At 38.2% G+C, this 20,454-nt stretch overlaps 1 protein-coding gene across 1 annotated transcript in view; it reads right to left on the reverse strand.

Annotated features, from left to right (window-relative positions):
• The window catches only part of KCNH8 (potassium voltage-gated channel subfamily H member 8), a 404,012-nt gene that overhangs the window by 92,789 nt on the left and 290,769 nt on the right, over window positions 1-20,454 (reverse strand). Inside the window, exons 8-10 of the mRNA XM_036761371.1 lie at window positions 14,191-14,391; window positions 6,869-7,068; window positions 5,485-5,734 (exon numbers count right to left, since the gene is read on the reverse strand). Coding sequence (XP_036617266.1) covers window positions 5,485-5,734; window positions 6,869-7,068; window positions 14,191-14,391 — 651 coding nt within the window. The remainder of the gene's footprint in view (window positions 1-5,484; window positions 5,735-6,868; window positions 7,069-14,190; window positions 14,392-20,454) is intronic.

The raw sequence follows: 20,454 nt of genomic DNA on the forward strand, positions 1-20,454 counted from the left end.
GGAAAAAATGACTTTCACAGAATTAGTGTGTGTGAAGCAACCCTTAAAAACATTAGAGCCTTTGAAATGAAAATGTATGATACAAAATAACCCAATAATAGTAAATTAATTTGATTATCTTGAAACTAATGTAAGATCATTGATTAAAATTAGAAGCAAGTTTAGAGACTAATACAATGATTTTATTTTGAGTGGGAATCCTACCTTGTCAAAGGGTTATTAAGGACACAAAAAGATACTAGTTCTGAGTTTAGGTATTAAAAATAAATATTCTCTCCTCACTTCCTTCGGTGAAGGAGAGGAGAGGGAGAAAAAAGGACTGAACATTTCATTCAAACCCAGAAGACAGAGTAGGGAGAAGGGAGTCCTTATGAATGAATAAATAGCAACCACCGCAAAAAATATTAAGCTTTTACTGTGTTCTAAGCATTGTGATAACTGTTAGGGATACAAATATGAAAGTGAAGCTAACTCCTGCCCTTAAAGAGTTTTTATTATAAAGGGGGAAAACAACACATTGTGGAGTGGTGACTGAGATGGCTTATTTTCTAGTGAAAAGTTATAGGGATGGTGAATAGATACCCAGAAGGGTAAACATACACATCCTTTCCAGTAGCAGAGACAGTATTGATATGATTATTGCTCCAGAACTGGAAAGCAGGAAGGGAATTGTGTGAGGAGGGTATACATGTAGCCACAAGACAGCTGTTGACAAGATGGCATAGGAGGAAAGGGAAGCATGACTGGAGCCAGTCTAAATAAAATGGTCTATGTGAAGCACACACCAATTAGAGCAGCGACCCAAGGGCAGGAGTTCAAGCACGAAAGAGTTTTGTCCTCCAGGACAAAGTTTCTGACCAGCAAGGCAGCTGGAGAGAGAGCAGCTGGCAAGTAAAAGGAAGCATGATTGACATCTGTTTAAATATAGTGGGTCTTGTGAGGTGCTCACCAATAAGGGGAAAGGGGGAGGCTGTAAAGCACAGTCTTAACCAGACTCGACGAGGAAAATAAACAAGTGTACACAGAAATATATTTATGTGTATATATGTAAATATATGTACATCTATGTATACATACATACTTACACATGTGTATATATATGCATATACACATAAATAGTAGTATAGGAAGATTAAAATAAGCAGGGTACTAGGCTGGCATCAGGAAGGATGATTAAACCTGGAGGACAGGACTGAGAGGAGATTGTCTCAAGAAAAAGAAATGAGAGTTAGAGGGAGAGGGAGAGAGAGAGAGAGAGAGAGAGAGAGAGAGAGGGAGGGTGGGAGGGAGAGAGAGAAGGATGGTAAGACTGAAAAGCAAATGTCCATAGTAATCAATCACTTGATGAACCCATGTTTGTATAACAATTGTGAAAGGATTCCATTTTACAAGAACTTCTGGGCAAACTAGAAAGCAATCTGGTGAGAAATGTATAGAGATCAACATGTCATACCATATACCGCAATAAATTCCAAAAAATAGACTATTTTTTTAAATAAAGAGCTGTATCATAAAAATTAAAATGATATAGAAGGTTATCACTTTAACAACCACAAATGAGGGAAAATTTGTAACAAGACATCAGAATCTATTTTTATGTCTCCTTAGCTAGCTGTGGGGGCTGATTACCCTGTTTTGGTGATGCCAGAGTCCACTAAGATGACATTAGAATCTATTATAAAGAGAATAAATTTAATTTGACTGAACTTAAGGAAAGAAAGATGCATAGTGTTCTAAACCTGACTCACCACCTACCAGATCTGCTAGAAGGTTCTTCTTTTAAGGGAAAATGAGAAAACTGTATCTAAGCTTTAAATCGAACTCTACTATTGTGATAAAGATAGAGATCAATGCAAAGAAAGTGAAGAGGGAGGTAAGTCCCTTTGCCCTCCCTTCTTCCCCATTTTGGTGATGTGTGTCTATTTGCTTCCATCTGTCAACTGAGACCTAGGATGATGACTAAGGAACAGAAACAAAGCTGTTAGTTGGCATGAGAAAGAGGCTTCATTGCATCATGTTATTTAATTGTTGAAATAATCTATTATAAAATTGAGAGATTGAAACATTTTAGCAGTTTTGCCCTCTCAAAAGGTCCTTGGGATCCTCAGAATCATTAATCTGAGATCTGTAAATGCATTTCCAAACTTCTTGTTTTCCAATATTTTATGTTGCCCATACACTTTATATTGATCCCCTCACCTTTAAACAGGACGTTGCTTTTTTCTTCCCCTGCCCTCATCAACAAGCTATGAAGACAGAAATTCCTGATTGCTTCTAGTAAACACTTGGAACATATCAGATACAAGTTTAATTCCCATTTTGGCATTATAGATTTTAGTATTACCTTTAGCGGAAAAAGAGAAGATGTCTTAGAAGAGGTGACTTTTGAGGTTGTCAAAATGGAATAAATTGTGTGTAGAATTTACCTGTGAATTTCTTAATACCTATGATAAAACCCAAGGAGGTGTGTGTGTATGTGTGTGTGTGTGTGTGTGTGTATGCTTGGGGAGAATGGGCTACTGAACCAATGAATTCATCCTTATTGGGAACTATTATTGGTCAGTAAACTCTTCCAGACTGATACCTGTTTTGTGATTTATAATCTTAGAGAGCTGCCTAGGATGCTGAAATATTGAAGAACTCACCCAGGAGCAAGTGAGTGAGTGTGTCAGAGGTAGGGCTTGAGCCTAACCTTTTAAGTACTTGGAATACATTAAGTTTCTCATTTAAATTATTTCTTAATTCTCATCAGGCCTCTCCTGCCCCCACAAAAGTTAAAATAAAAACCACAGCAGATAGGCCAACTAATGTTATCGGGGCTAGTTACCTCTTTTTCTATATAATTAGTCTGAATTGGAAAATCGAGAATGTCATGTATGTGTGTGTGGTTGACACAGATGAACGTCATCCAAGGCACATCACCAGAAAGTAGATGAGTCAGTCATATATTGAAAGTGAGGGACAACCTGACTATTGAGCCAGTACATTGCAATCTCTCTAGAAGATGTGAGGGAAAGTGTTGAGGAGAATCATAAAGAATTAGAAAGAAAGGACAGTTGGCAAAATACTCCAATAAAGGCATAGTAGTGAACTCATGAATCCATTTAAGTATTCATGGATTTGAATTTACTCTTTGCAGAACCTGACTACACATATACAAATTCATTGGAAGTGACTATGATTGGGATGAATGGAAAGCCACAGAGTCGAGAGTCACCTTAGTATGATCTGTATTTATATACAGTGCAAGATCTCTGGGAAAGTGGACGTGGCTGGGCTTGCTCATATATGTTGTGCATATATAAACAATTGGTGGAGGTGATCCTCTGCTTGACTGTCATTGTTAAGATTAAAAGCAGATTAGTGGGAGCTAGACAAAATTGTACTTGATTTTTTTACATTACATCTCCTTATGTTATATTAATTACATTATACTGTATCATTTTATATTATAATATGCTGTATCACATTACATTGTAATGTTATATGGCTTGGGACTGGACCTGTGATTTCACTGGTACAGTTAACTGTCAGAGGAGGAAACTCCCTCTCCCAGTAAAGGCTGACAACTTCTCCACCACTTATATTCTTAAAGAGTGACCCAGGGAGCTGAGGAGGTAAGTGACTTGCCCAGGGTCACACAGTTAGCCTATGTCAATGTGAGACTTACACTTAGGTCTTCCTAACTGTAAGATCAGTTTACTATCCACTAAGTCATGTCTCCTATGGTATGATTATGCTATATCATATTGTACTCTACACAGGCACATACACCTTCTTACACAAAGTAGATATTTACAGGTATATTTCCGTGTGTATCTATACATATACTGTACATATTCATTGTGTATGTTATTATAGAATATATATGAAAAAATATTTTTTTCATATAAATATCCATTTTCCTATACAGCCTTTCCTAAAAGTCTTAGTGCTTAGTTTTAAATTATGAAAAACTGTACTAAGACTTTTGTTTTCGTGTGTACATGTATACACACAATGAACACACATGTATATATAACCTGTATACAGAAACATCAACATATATGAATATACATGTATAGGACTGTCAACACACACATGCACACATGTGCACACATACATGTACACACATGCACATGAACACATATGCCTATGCCTACATATATATACACATACATACATACACACATGTACACACACAGGCACACACATATTTATATATGAAATAATACTTCAAAAGTAATCCTTGGATCCTGGATCATTGATATTGAATGAAAACAATAAGATACAATTTGTTTGTGTTTGCAAAGACAGCTAAGAAAACTAAAGAGTTCAGGAGAGTCCACATGGTGAACCCTGAGTTTGGGAAGAAAGGTCAGAGTCAGGGCATCCTGAGTTCCAATCCTGCCTCAGTCACTTACTAGTTGTGTGGCCCTGGACAAGTCATTTTGCCTCTTCCAGCCTCAATTTTCTCATCTGCAAAACAGGACTAAAAATAGCCTTTCCTTCCAAGTGTTGTTGTGAGGCTCAAATGAGATATGGGCTCTAGAGATTCCAGCACTATCCACATGTGAACCAATTTGGCTTACAAGCACAACGTGATCCTTGACTCATCACTCTCATTAACTCCATGCATCCAATCTGTTGTCACATCTTATTGTTTCTGTCTTCACAGAGCTCTGGCATCCATTGCCTCCTCCCCACTCACATTGCTATCTCCTCCATCCAGGCCTTCCTCACCTTTCAACTGGACCATTCAATCATCTTGCCATCGTTCCTCTTGACCCTAGCCTTTTCCCATTCCAATCGATCCTCCACTCAGTTACCCAAGTGCTTTTCCTAAAATGTAGGTGTGCCCATGTTACTCTCACACAACAAACTCCAGTGGCTCCTAAACACCTCCAGGAACAAATACGAAGTCCTCTGTCTATGGAAGCTCTTCATAACCCAGTCTCTTCTCACCTTTCCACCTTCTTGTATTTGACTCCTCTCCATGCATTTTACAATCCAGTGACTATTGCCCCGTTTGCTATTTCTTGACCATGACACTCACTCTCATCTTTTTGCCTCTGTAATGGCTATTTCCCTTGCATGAAATATTTTTCTTTACTGTTACCTCTTAGAATTCTTGGTTTCCTTCACAGTTCAGTTCAAAACCCACATTTTTCAGGAGGCTTTTCACAGTTCCTTCCAAATGTCAGTGTCTTTCCCTCTGAGGATACTTCCTATTTTGTAAATATCTTGTATGTACCTGGTTATTTGTATACTGGCTTGCCTATTAGAATGTGAGCTCCCTGAGGGCAGGGATTATGTGTTTTGTCTTTCTTTGTATCCCTGGTGCTTAGCACAGGGCCTCGGTCATACAAATATGAAACACCTAATAACTACACCTAAATGCTTTTCGAATGACTGTGTTTCCATGTGTTTTGTACAGATATTTTTACTCTTGACTCACATGCCATTCCTGAGAACACAATTCCTCCTATTTCTACACAGACCTACCTAGTATGGCCAGCACCATGCTGTCTTTGAGTACTTCCATAGAACCTGAGCACACAAAGTAGATGGCCTGCAAGGCATCCCCCTGCCGCAGGAGGTACTCCCCAGGAGCACAGAAGGAGGTTTTGATGTGTAGAGACAGCGACCTGAGGCAGCCCCGGCTGGCACACTCAAAGAGGGACAGCTGCAGGATCTCCTTGTTCAAGTGCATGGTGATGTCTGAACGCAGCTCATCAGGAAAATCTTTTAAAAGCTGTTGAAAAAAGACACATAGGAGGAGACCAAGCTGCTGGGCGGGCAGCTTGGTTGGCACTGTCACTTGTTAGTTATATGTTTATGGGTAAATTAGAACTGATCTAAGCCTCATTTTGCTTAGGTTATGTAGTACTTATGCCTACCATACGGCTTGAATGAATGCTTTATAAGTATCAGTTATTCTATTATCAATATTGTATCCTCTCACTTAGAAACAACTGGAGAAAGAGATGATCATTTGTTGCCAAGATAGATCGAAGGGAGAAGTAGACTGGATTCCAGGACCCTAACATCTGGCTTTCACCACAGACTGAAAATGCAGTATGTCTTTATTCTCTGCCTTGAACTCTGGCCCCTGTACACCTCATCTCACACGCACAAAAGAACATTCATCATCATCTAGTCTTTGGAAGGTGTCTGGATGAATATAAAGAGCTAGGTGGTGACATGGAGAGAGGATTGGAATCCTTGTCGAGAAGAGAGGAATTCAAATCCTGTCTCATAGACTTACTAGTTCTGCTACCCTGGAGAAAGTCATTTAACCTCTCTCAGCCTCAGTTTCCCCATCTGTAAAATAGGATTAATGGTAGTACCTAACTTACATCACTGTTGTGAGGATAAACTGCATATGCATAAGATAATAAACATAAAGACCTTTGCAGAACTTTAAATATACTCTGAATGCTAGCTATTTTTAGAGAGCTAGAAGTTGACCTATGTGACACTTCTGGAGGAGCTGGCATTTGGAGCCACCCAGGAGAAATTTGTTGTCTTCAGAGTGCTATAACAATGGGTTGACCAGGTTAATTCAAGCAACTGAGTCGTGAAAAGTATAAGTCCAACTGGCTATTGAATTGGATTGTTTGGTCAATTTAGGCCAACGGCCAAGTCAGGCACAGGGCTTTGATACGATCTAAATGGGAACGGATGGCCGTGTGAGGAGATAAGATGTGCTTTATCTGCTTCTGAAGGATTCTAAAAATAAGTGCTGCCTTCCTATTTGTGCCCTTTTCTTCTGAATCCTGTATTGTTGTGGGAGCTGATCTTTATCTTTAATGCCCTCCATTTTGAAAAACAAACAGGAAATATGGCTTGTGTCTAAAAGGGTAAATAGATAGAGGGTGCTTGTTACCTCATTGGAATCAATCCCGTTATTGACCGACCAAGTTGTTTGGAAATATTCCAGCATCCTCTGCTTTAGCTGCTGTGGCAGGTGATGGACACGGATGAAGTCCTTCAGGTCCTTTGTCCTTGTGTGGTAGAGAGACCATCTGGAGTACATTCGCTGTATGATTGCAGTTACGTTCCCAAAGACCAAAGCATGCATCAAGGCTGGAGGGGAAACAGAGGTACATATAGCAAGATGCATATCTGTGTGCCTTGTTCTGCTGTTGTCTTTGGGGTCTGTGCTGTGTGGGTATATTGTACAAGTGAGGCCGTTTAAGAACTGAGTCCTCTATAGGCTTATGGTGTCATGGAAAGACCACCCACATTGGGGACAGGAGACCTTGGTTTGTGTCTTGACTGCCACTCATTAGTCCTATGACTGTGGATTAGTTATAGCCACTCTCAACCTCAGTTTCCTCATCTGTGAAAGGGGATTAATAAGATGACTTGCATTGTCTACCTCATGGGATTATGAGAAAAGCAATTTATAAACATCAGAGGGTTATGCAAATGAGCTGCTATTAGTTTTCATTAATCCTCTCTCAAATATGGTCTAGGATGAATGGCACAATGAGTAGAGAGCTGTACTTTGAGTAAGAAAGATCTAAGTTCAAATCTGGCCTCATATACTTATTAGCTTTGTGGTCCTAGGCAAGTCATTTACCATGTTCTGCTTCAATTCTCCTATCTGTAAAATGGGAATAATTATTGTCTCTACACAGGGTTTTTATGAGAATAAAATGATGCAACACTCATAAGACTTTTTGGAAACCATCAAGAACTTTATAAATACTCATTACTATTGCTACACTAAATCCTTTTTACTATGAATAATACTATAGCAAAAGTCTGGGTATTCAGGAGGTAGGTAACTGTGGAAATGAACATGATTTCAGATGAATCAATCTTACATTAAGTCCCAATAATCTATTATGAACAACATTATGACGAGGATATAGGTACCAAGCATCTAGAGAACTGTTGAAACAAAATCCAGAAAATAAAGAGTATTATTTGTTTTATAGCTTCTTCTTATACAAATGGCAATGAGGTTCTGTAGGTTCATTTTTCATGGAAACAGAATGGGAAAGGTCCTCTAAAATGATTGAATCCAAGCCCTCCTTTATATGATTAAGTGACTTGCCCAAGATCTTATCAAAGGAGGAATCTGAACTCAGGCCCTCAGACTCAACAGCCAGTGCTCTGCAAGGTATTATAGTGCTTTCCTGTTTCCTGATCAGATGAGTAAATTTTTCTTGAGTGCCTATAAGGTACCAAAGCACTGTACCAGGCACTTGATATGTGTAGGGCTATCACAGACATTCATCTGATTGATTTCAACCATACTCTACATAGCTACTACAATGTTAAAGAATAACCCAAGGGAAAAAATGCATCATATTCAATACTTTCAGATTCATCGGTGGTTGCTGAAATCTGCATGCCTAAAAATGAAACAAGTCAATAGAACTTTAAAAAAGTTTCTATACTGCACAGTTATAAGCTTGACAATTTTCCTTAAATTTGTATGGTCTTTGTGTAAAATTCTGACTTCATTCATGTCAAAATTCTTATGTTCCAAAATGTCTGAGAACTGAAGAACTTCATTTGTCAGTGAAGTAATAAATGATTCTGCTGCAAGTCAATGAAATTAAATCCCAGTTACCAGATCCCTTAATATCCTCATAAGCTAAATGTTTGGAAGTGCTGCCATCTTTAAAAATATGTAATAGTCCTTTCATGGAGATTAAATTGACTACTGAGAACAATCAGATTCCATTATTTTAACTTGGCTTTCCTTAATTATGTGGATAATTTTAACTCTGCTTGCTTAATTATAATGTGCATAAAGCACTTAAAAGTAAGAGAGGTAATATGTTCAGATCATTTAGCATCATAATTGTACATTATCAATAAAATGAATTACTGGATTCATTGTAGCATTCATGAAGGGTGTTGGGAAAGGACTATTCTTTATTTGAATCACCATAATTTCAATGTCTCATTTTCAGCACAGGGAAAGACTTAGGATTTAGCTAGTAATTTTTTTAATCCATTGGCTTCCATAGTTTCTTATTTTCTAAAGCTATTGTGGTCTCTCAGTCCCAGGCTGTAAGTTTTATACCAGGAGAAAAATAGAATATAATTGTCATCCTGAGTCATTCAAACTACATTTCAAAGTTTGGCTTCAGAATGTCGAACTCCTGCTCAGGGAGGAAGTCCTCTCTCTTTCCCCTCTATTTATTCCCAGAGGTGCATTCTCATCTGCTTTAAAATGGCATCCTAAAAAGAGTACCTTAACTTCCAGATAAGTTTTTAGCTTATTGCCTTATAACTTATTATCAGACTATAACTTCTTAACTACTTGAGAAGATGAACATGTCACAAAGACAGATAGGTAGTTCTGCACATTTCATAGCATCATAGCTTTAGAGATGGAAGAGACCTCAGAGGCCATCTATTCCAACTCCTTAATTTTATAGATGGCTTATCCAAGTGACTTGCCCAAGATCCTATGAGTAGCACGTAACAGTTCTGGAATTCCAACCCAGTGCTATTTTCACTGGCCGTGGAAGGCTTCTTCTTTCAGTGGCTAAGAGAATAGGGGGCTAGACTCGAAGACAAGAAGAATTGGATTCAAGTCTTACCTCTCATACCGACTAACTTGCTGATCTTAAACTACTCCCTTAACCTTTCTGAGCCTCGGTTCCTCACCTGTAAAAAAGGGATAATAATACCTGTAGTATCTTCCCCATAGGGTTGTTGTGAGGTTCAAATGAAATAGTAGAATCAAGGATTTAGGGTGAAAGGATCTAGTCCAGAGATCCGTGTGGTCCTGGGGTCCATAAACATATAAAAATCTGATAACTATTTCAATATAATTGGTTTATCCCTATGTATTTTACTTTGCAGTTAAAAATTATTCTGTGAAGGGGTCCATGAGTTTCAGGGTATTGTCAAAGGGGCCCATGATACAGAAAAAGTCCAGAATTCCTGATTTAATCTAATTCCCTTAGTGAGGGAAAAATGAAGTTCAGCAAAATAAAGAGACTCATGTTTGTCACATAGGTAGTATCTGAGTCAGGATTGAAACCTAGGTCTCAGGACTCCAAATCCAGTAGTCTTCCCATCATACAGCACCATACTACTTGACCACATAGAGAACTTCACAACCTTCAAAGTGCCAATTGTTTCTTTTTTCAACAGTGTCTAACTCTTTGTGACCCTGTTTGGATTTTTTTTTTGATAGAGGTATTAGAGTGGTTTTCCATTTCCTTCTCTAGCTCATTTTACAGATGAGGAAACTGAGGCAAACAGGATTAAGTGACTTGCCCAGGGTCACATAGCTAGTAAGTGTCTGAGGCGGGGTTTGAACTCAGGTCTTCCTGACTCCGGGTACAGCACTCTGTCCACTGAGCCACCTAGCTACCTTCCGAATGCCAGTTACTATTATTATTACTGGCATCATCCTGCAATTCTCTTGTGAGGCAAAATTATTCCTATTTTCAATTTTCAGGAAATTCCAGTCCTTGCTGCTTCTATCTTGGGGCCTCTGCTTTCATAGCCTAAAGCCAGTTTGTCAGGGAGGAGGAGGAACAAAATGTCCTGGCACCATCCTTGCCTCCCTCCCTCCCTCTGCTTGGCCATGGAGAGGAAATGAACCACAAAAGTGAGGGTGACATTTTTTTTAAGTTGTAACACTTGGGTGTGTGGGTTACAGAATCTGTATCAGCTTGGGGAAAATAGACATATAAGAATGTTCTAACTAGTTGTTCTGTTGTTTCAGTCATGTCTGACTCTTCGTGACCCCATTTGGGGTTTTCTCGGCAAAGAAACTGGATTGCTTTGCCATTTTCTTCTCCAGCTCATTTTACAGATGAGGAACTGAGGCACACAGGGCTAAATGACTCACCCAGAGTCACACAGCTAGTAAGTATCTGAGGCTGAATTCGAACGTAGGTCTTCCTCACTCCAAGCCTAGTACTCTATTCACTGCACCACCTAGCAGTCCTCCTAACTAGTTAACAAGCATTTATCAAGTCCTCACTACATATCAGGCACAGTGCACAGGAGAAGGATAAAAAGACAATAATGAAGCTGTCCCTGTCCTCAGGCAGATTATATTCTATTAAAGGAGGCAACATGCACATGTGAGTAAGTACATAGGAAATAAATTGATAATAAACACAAGGCAAATTATTGGGGGACAAAGAGCACCAGCAGTTGGAGGGGGTGGGTGGGTCAGGAAAGGCTTTGTGTAGAAGGTGATGCTTGAAGTGAGACTTGAAGGAAACCAGGAATGTTTATTCTACCTTTATTTTTCAAGGACACAGTATAAGCTATGGACACTAGTCTATGCCTTGGTAACTAAACAGTCTAGTGTTTTTTGACTTTGCAGTTTCTGAACATGGATCTAGAAAGAAACGTAGAGATGATCCAGTCTGACATTCCAATGGACTTGTCCAAGATCTTGGAAGCAGGACTGGAACCCAGGTCCATTAGTGGATAGTTCAATGCTATTTCTTTTATACAACACTAAACATGTCCAACATACTCTGGGTTTTAGGAATCTTCAGTGACCATTTGTCATATGGAAACAATGATTTCCTAAACCATACTTGGTTAGCCTGAAGATTGTAATACTATTTCCATCATGTCAGGAAAATTCAGCTAAATACACATTTAATAAGGAAGATGCTGTTTAAAAAAACATTTAATCCAATTCAACAAGCATTCAGTATATCTTTACTAAGCACCAGGCACTGTGCCAAGAGGTGGGAATATAAAGACCTTTAAAGAATGGTCCCTGTTCTCAAGGAGCTTATATTTTACTGGTGGGATATAGCCATAAGGGTAGATAAGTAAATACAAGATAATTAAGGGGAGAGAGACACAGATAGGTAGGTAGATAGATGGTTAAATAGACAGATAAGTAGAATAGAAAAGTGAGTGAGAGAGAGAACAGTTAGGGGAACTAATGAGGCTTTCTACTATCATCATTAGGTTATTTAATCATCACTTAATTCAGATATACATTTTTCTCATGCAGAAAAATTTTCCAAATGATATCATAGCTTGAAAGAGTTAACAAACCATTCTGCTTGCAGAGAACAGTTTATGCACAAGGAAAATATGAGTCACTGACTGCACAGAATATCGTAAGTAAATCAATGGAGAACAGACCAGCATACCTGACAGACACTGCAACTTCTAATTCAGTAGGCATAAGTCCTGAGACCCTGAGCATTTTTCAAACTTTCCATCAGGAACAGAAGAAATACGTACAAAGTACCTAAAGGCTGTAGGCCGTGTTTACTCCTGAAGTGGCTATCCTTTTAGCATTGGTTTCATGATTTCAAAAAATAGCTATTAGTCAAAGTGACCATTCCATGAATGAAGTCTACAAAGCAGCAGTAGGATTATCTACGAATTTGGAATCAGAGGACCTGGGTTCAAATCCCAGCTCTGCTACTGTGATCTTGGGGAAGTCATTTGATTTTTTTGGGGGGCCTCAATATCCTTTTCTATGAGAAGAAAGATTGTAAGATTTCTTCCTACTCCAAATTCAATGACAAGCCTTGGCTGCTTCACAGTCCCTCAAACTGTTGTTACTTTTTTCTAAGAAAGGAGAGTACCCTAACACCCCTGCAATCCTATTTCACTACTTAAGTATCTTCTCATTGGGCACAACCCAATTTCTGTCCTAGAAATGCTTCATCTTCATGAAGTCGGCCTTCCTTGACCATGCCAGTTCTAGTGATCTCTTCCTTCTCTGAATGTCTCACTCATTTAATAGTTATATGCTGACTAGTATTAGAAACTATTGTTTATTTGTAAATATCCTTTGTTCCCATCTGGTCCATAAGCTTTCTGAGAGTAGCAGCTGTGTCTTCTTCCTCTGTCTCCCCGACCTAGTTTAGCAATAGAACATTACTCAGAGTAGGTGCTTAACAAATATTGGTTAATTGTTTGAAACTTCACTGCCAATAACCTTCATACAAAGCCTTCCCAAGTCTTTTCCTAGGCAATGGTTAAAAAACATACAAATGTTAATTACAAAGGGGAAAAAGAGTAGAGAATGTCATCAAAGAAATATCTAGTTGAAAAAGATGAGCCAGGAATGTGGCAAGAATAAGAGAAAATGGCTAGAAAGCCCATGTGGTCCATTAGTTCCCATGTGATATTCCCATGTGATTATTCTCTCCCAAGAGAAGACCTTTTGTATATTGGGTGGATTCTCTGTGGGAAACCTAGGGGAACACATGGTTAAAGCCTTATAGGATGATAAGCATGGATTACTTATAATCTGCATCATTGGAGGGTATGCTCACATGAAGGAGATAATAGGATCATAGATACTTTGGAATATCGGAGTATTTAGACTATCACCCATAAGGAAATCATAATGTGTTATGAATTGAACAGATGACCCCCTAGGCCCTTACAAACTCTAGTAAACATTTATATAGCTAGTTCCCTAGTAAAAAATGAATCTCGGAAGTGATCACGTTATTCCTATATTTCCATTGGACTGGACTAATTACTGCAGTTCACATATTAAAACTTCAAACAGTGTGAATTCAAATACATGTGATCAAATCACAGGATTAGTTATTCTCACTAACAGGGACCCAGCTGCACTTTCTGGCCATCCAACTCTCTCAAATATAACTGAGCTAGAAAGACTATTACCTATTCAAATGACACACTCAAGCCTTCTACAAGCTATGAGACTGACAATGTAAGGTAGGAAGATTTGTTTCTTAATATTTAATTCTAGGAGTTCTCATATCTCATTTCTTCCTTTTGATGTTCTTCTCCAACCCACCCATGGCCCTCTCTTACTCTTCCACATTATATATTAATAAAACCTGGCAGCATTGACTGGGTTGTAAGAATGAAAGATAATTTGAGACACAGAAAACTGTTCAAATTGAGACCCAGAATTCCCATTACTCATAACCACAACAGGTATATTTGGGAAGCTGTGGCTGCACCTGTATACAGAAAATGAACCAGCTGCTAATTGTTTCCTAATTGGATATTACAGATAAAGTTTTCTTCCAAATGGAATTCCCTGACATCATTAGTAGGTATCAGCATAAATACCATGTAGTAAAAAAAATGATCACTGGAAAAAAAGATGAATTTTTATCATAGAGAATAATTCCAACCAATCATTTGTTGTTTCTTGTGTTGCAGTTCACAATACAAAGGCTAAAGGAATAATAGCTTGGAGATTAGCTCATTCCTGCTATCTGGGAAAAAGGAAAACTGTCTACTTACCGCCGATTAGCATTGTGCAGATGGAAAAGATCTTTTCTGCATCGGTGTTGGCGGAGACGTTCCCAAACCCAACACTGGTGAGGCTGCTGAGGGTGAAATACAGGGCTGCAATATAGGCACTTCGGATGGAGGGGCCCCCTAAGGTGTTATTGCCACCGTAGTATGGAGATTCCAGACGTTTTCCCAGCTCATGAAGCCAACCTACAGGGGAAGGAAGGGAGATAATTTAAAATGGGAAAAGTTGTTCAGGCCACATTATTATTTACTTATTCTACAGGTTCCTTGAAATGTCAACAGGGTGTAGAGGCTAGAATGATGATGATGATGATAAAAATATTAACAAAAATAATACCAATTATCATTTAGATATTACTTTTACATTTGCAAAATACTTTACATTTATTTCATTTAATCCTCAAAACAACTTTGAGAGCTACATGCTATTATTATCCTCATTTCACAGCTGAGGAAATTGATGCATGGAGAGGTTAAATGACTTGTCCAAGATCTCTCAAAGCTCGGATTCAAACTAAGGATCTTTAACTCCAATTCCAGCCTACTTTCTACTGTGCCACATTGACTTCCATCATCTTTGCATAAGAGAAAGGAAAAATTCTTGCTAATTGGAGAATAGCCTGCTTCCCAGTTTTATTTCCCATGATACTCATTTTTATATTGAGACTTTTGTGATTTGTCTAATTTAGATATCCATGAGCCCCAAATAAAGTTACATAAAGCTTTATTTTTATTACTTCAAGGGCCAATGAGGAACAGTGCAATTTGGTGAACTCCAATGGGTCTATGACATTATTAACATGAATATTGTGTGTGACGGAGAGTACTGTAGACAATCGGCATGTATTCATCCTCTCTGACTCCTGACCATTTTCTTATACAAGTTCTACATGTAGGATCTATTGCACATGGTGAATAGATAGTTCATTACAGGACCTTTCTCTAGGTCTTATAACATTTCAGTGGTGCCACTGTAGAACCCAATGAGGCTTTCCCTTATTTTCCCAATATGACCTGCCAATCTCTTTTTCTGATTTTAAATTCCTGATATCTTTTATGCCACTTTTTGGATACAACTCATTGTCCGTAATATGCTTCAGCCTATATATGCCACATCCATCAATATCTCTCCATTCTCATGAAATTTAGAATTTTGGAAGACTGTGGCACCTATGATTTGTAGCTATATAGCACCATTGGAAAGATATTGTTATTAAGGTGATGGATTGTTATATGAAGGAACAACTTAACTTAATAGCTTGGCATAAGAGGTACTTTGCTCAAACCCAAACTCCCTGAAAAGTAGAATGGATTGAATGGCAGCTAATGGCTCCATGAGATAAGAAACACTAAAACAAAGTCAAAAGACTGAAAAAGTGGAAGAAAATGTAAAGTATTTCATAGAAGAAATAGCTATGTGGAAAATAGGTCAAGGAACACAGAATTCAAGATAAACATAAAATAGTGAATATGATGAACAATCATAATGGACTGGACAAAGATAAACAATTTATATTCTAACATGGGGAGATCATCAGGGGTCATAGAGTGAGTCTAATTTGATAGAAGGCTTGATTCGGTTCCATCTTAATGATCTTGCAAAAAGAATGAAAAGAGAGAAGAAGAATACACTGGGGAAAGGGAGGGAGAGGAAGGCCAAGGAAAATTACCTCAAATAAAAGAGGTGCACAAGTAGAAGTTATGCAAACAAAGTGGAATGGGTAGGATTAGTGGCCAGCATTTGAACTTCACTCTCATCTGAACTAGTCAATGGAGGGAAGAATACATATGCATAGAATTGCATACAAAAGTGCATTTTACTCAACAAGCAGACCGGAGCGAAAGGTGAGAAGAGTAAACATGAAGGAAGGGTAGATTAAAGGAGAGAGTAATCCTAGGCAAAACAAATTTGAAGTAAGGATGTATAAAACTATTTATTATTATTATGAATTTTGCAGTGGTAAAGAATTGGAAACTGAAGGGGTGCCCATCAATTCATGAATGGCTGAATAAGTTAATGCAATATAAATATGATGGAACATGATGGTATGGTAAAAAAAAAATGAGGAAGGGGAGGGTTTCAGAGAAATGTCAGAAAACTTGTGTGAAACAATATAGAGCAAACTGAGCAGAACTAGGAGAGAAATTTATAAATTGAGAAGAATATTATATAGATAACTTTGAAAGACTTAGGAACTCTTATCAGCATAAGGATCCACCATGATTCTAGAGGATACATGATGAAACATATTACCCATCTCCTGGTAGGCAGCTAAGAAAGGGTACACAATGAAATACACATTTTACTTATATAGACAAAGCAGAAACTTATTTTTCTTGACAATGATTGTTTTTAATAGGGCCTTTGTTTTTCTTTCTTTTTTCTTTTTTAACTTGGGTAGTGGTGGTAGAAGAGAGAGAAAGCAGATTTTTGCAAATTAAAAAAAATTAAACAACAAAAAAGAAAAATGAGAGACAGTGTGGTGTGGGGTGTAAAGAATTGGTGTCAGAGTCATGAAGAGCTGTACTGAAGTCTCATCTCTAATCATCGACTGTGTGTGACCTTGGGGAAGTCACTTAACTTCCCAATATCCCAGTAACACTCTAAGTAACACTCAGTTTCAGGGCAGATAATGCCCTGAATTGTTAATGGCAATTTCCTCATCCGGTGTTCCCTATATCAGCGAAATCATACATCCAATTCCAAATCAAACCAAACCAACAAAAATGTGACAAAAACTGCTATTGACTAGCATTCTCAGTCATAAAAACAGGAAAATCAGGAATGTCTGCCCAATACAGAAACATGGCAGTCTCTGTCTTTGGGCAATTTCTTTTATGGCTTCTTAAACAGCATTCTAAGAAAATTTATCCCTTGTACTTAGAATATCAAAGGATCTGTCAGCATATATGGAACTGTAAAGATACCAAACAAATATTATAAATTCCCCTGCAGGCTTCATTTTTTCCAAAGGTCAATATATATATATCACAGATAATAATAGTAATGAGTAATAGTTAACACTTATTTTTTCTCTTTCAGAACAAACCCAATTTTAATCAACATTTATACAGAACCTAGTAAAGCTGTTGAAACTGAAAGTTTAAGTGGTTTCATTACAGATAAGTTTCTTTTTAAAAATTATTTTATTTTATTTTTTATTTTTAGTTTATAACACTCAGTTCCAAATTTCCTCCTCTCCCCCTGCTTCCCCCCCTCCCGATAGCATGTAATCCAATGTAGGTTCTACATATACCTTCACATTATACTTATTTCCACAATAGACAAGTTGTAAAGAAGAATTATAACCAATGGAATGAACCATGAAAAAGAAGAAACAAAACTAAAAAAGAAAAAAAAAAAGAGCAAATAATTTGCCTCAATGTGCACTCAGACTCCACAATTCTTTCTCTGGATGTGCATAGCATTTTCCATCATGAGTCTTTTGGAGCTGTCTTGGAACCTCGCATTACTGAGAAGAGTCAAGTCTATCAAAGTTAGTCATCCAGATGCTGTATGTCTGTAATCATGTGTAATGTCCTCTTGGTTCTGCTCCCCTCAGCATCAGGTCGTATAAGTCTTCTCATGTTATAATGAAGTCTGTCTGCTCCTTATTTCTTATAGAACCATAGTATTCCATTACATTCATATAGCACAATTTGTTTAGCCATTCGATAGTTAACATTTATAAAGTGCTAATTATGTGCCAGACCCTCTTCTAAGCTTTTTACACTTATTATCTTGTGTGATTCTCACAACAACCCTGGGAGGGACGTGCTCTTGTTATTTCCTTTTTTTAGACCAAGGAAACTGAGGCAAATGGTGGTTGTGACTGGCCCAGGGTCACACATCTAAAAAGTGGCTGAGGCCAAATTTGAACGCTGCTCTTCCTCACCACAGGCTCTTCACTCTATCCGCTGCACCACTGAGCTGCCTGTATGTAGAGAACCCTTAACCAGTGGTGGGGAACCTGCCTTAAACTCTAACATCCTTAAACTTAAAAACAGCTGTTGTTCTGACCTCAACCCTCTCATATCTCCACTTATTAAACTTATTAAAGAATGTCTGAAGAGAGATGGCACCCTTCCCTCAATATTTTAGTTCTGTAAATGCATGGTAGCCAACATAAAAAAGAACTATCTTGGCTGCTGCTGATGTAATTTGCACAGATGTTGTACCTGCTCCTATGAACTTATGATTTAAATGAGATAGTGTGAATGTGGCAAATGATTCTATATTGACTCTAGGCAGGTGGTGAAGACTCAGTGGCAGAATCCAGAAGACAAGAATGGGCAGTAAAAGATAAGGCCTGGCTTTATTTCCACCCTCTGGGAAGAGCCTTGTATAGAATCTGATTTGCTGAGGCGATTGCTTGCCATTTTGATAAGAGCATCAGACAATGGTACACTAAAAAGTTGATTTTTTAAAAGGTACGTGAATCATTGTGACCTGGAAAAAGGATGTCACAACAACTCAACTTCTGGTGGATAGACAAGAGGGGATCGTATTTTTCCAAATTGGTTCACTGTTAATTGCAGTGAGGTTTAAGTGGCTGGAAGATGTTACTTCACCCATAGAATAGATGCTGCTTGACCTAATTCACATCTTCTTTTGCTGCATTGAGGGCAAAAACAAATGCTTGCTTTTCAGCCCAAGAATATAATCAAGTACCTGAATCAAAAACTGGAACTAACTGCACTGATTTGCTGCACCTTGAACTGAACTCAAATAGCTTTTTCACAGACTTAAGAAATTACCTCAAACTCAGGGTCCCTCAGCTTCTACAAAGATACAGTCTTAGCCATACTACACATGGGTGCTGCCTTTCAAGAAGGACTCTGGGGAGTTTTAGTATGTCCAGAGGAGGATGCCCAGTGTATTGAGGGGAGCAGAAACCATGGCATATGAGGATCAGTGGAAGGAAATTGCACTCTTTGCCCCAAAAGGAAAGGGGAGATATTTTAGGTCTTCAAATATTTAAGAGACTGTCAAGTATAAAGACGGGTTAGTCTTGTTCCCCTTCATTACATGCTTACTAAATGCTTTAGACTGACTGCTTCAGGCAGACTGACTATACAAGACAAAGGAAGGAACGATGGGTGGGAAGTTGCAGAGAGGCAAATTCATGTTTTATGTAAGAAAAAACTTGCTAATGCTAAAGCTGTCCCAAAGGGGAATGCGCTGCATTGGGCAGAAGTGATTTCCATGTCCTAGAGGTCTTGGAGTCTATTTTGCTTTTTGCTATCGGAGGGGATCTCTGCTTCAGTTATAGATTAGACTTAATAATATCTCTGGCACCCTTTGTTTCTCAGATGCCCTACTTCTGTGATTCACCAATCCCATAGTCCCTCAACTTCTGACCAGACATTCTCCATTTCTCTGATCATGTTCCCCTTCTTAAAGTAATGTAATATAATGAGGTCATCTAGGTAGCACAGCTGAATCTGGAGTAAGGAAGACTCATCTTCCTGAGTTCAAATCTGGCCTCAGACACCTACCAGCTATGTGACCCTGTCAAGTCACTTAACCCTGCTTGCCTTAGTTTCCTCATCTGTAAAATGAGTTGGAGAAGGAAATTGCAAACCATTCCAGTACCTTCACCAAGAAAACCCCAAAAGGGGTCCCAAAGAGTCAGACACAACTGAAACAACTGAACAACAACAAAATGCAATATATTATAACATAATATAATATTTGTACACATATGTATATATGTGTAATTTATGATATATACTCATAAAAGCAAGAAAAATATTTCTAACATATTGATTAGAGCATAAATCCATTGGAATATGGTCATACTAAACTGTAACCAAATCCAAGGACATCCCAGATAGTATTCTTGAAAACATAAACTTTGTTAGGAGACTCAGCTTGTTTCTCTTTAATTCGTTAATTATCTATATATTTGCATACATATTCACATGTATATGAGGCCAAAGCAGAGATACTCAGGTGTGAAGGAAAGTATATATTGTACATTAGATCCAAGGGAGGGGGGAGGGAAGGCAGGATAGTACTGTTCAAAGAACATTGGGCCTGATGTCAGAGGGTCTAGGTTAAAATGCTTTCTCTGATGCTAACTACCCATGGGGATTTGGACAAATCACTAAACGTGCCTGGGTTGCAATTTCTTCATCTGTGAAATGAAGAAACTTGAATGAATGGCCTCTGAGGTCCCTTCTAGGTTTTGATCCGTGATCGAAGTTTTACTGATCACGCTTTCTCTCTCTCTCTCTCTCTCTGTC

Source organism: Trichosurus vulpecula, chromosome 5 (assembly GCF_011100635.1).
Source record: "Trichosurus vulpecula isolate mTriVul1 chromosome 5, mTriVul1.pri, whole genome shotgun sequence".
In the NCBI taxonomy this organism is placed as follows: Eukaryota; Metazoa; Chordata; class Mammalia; order Diprotodontia; family Phalangeridae; genus Trichosurus; species Trichosurus vulpecula.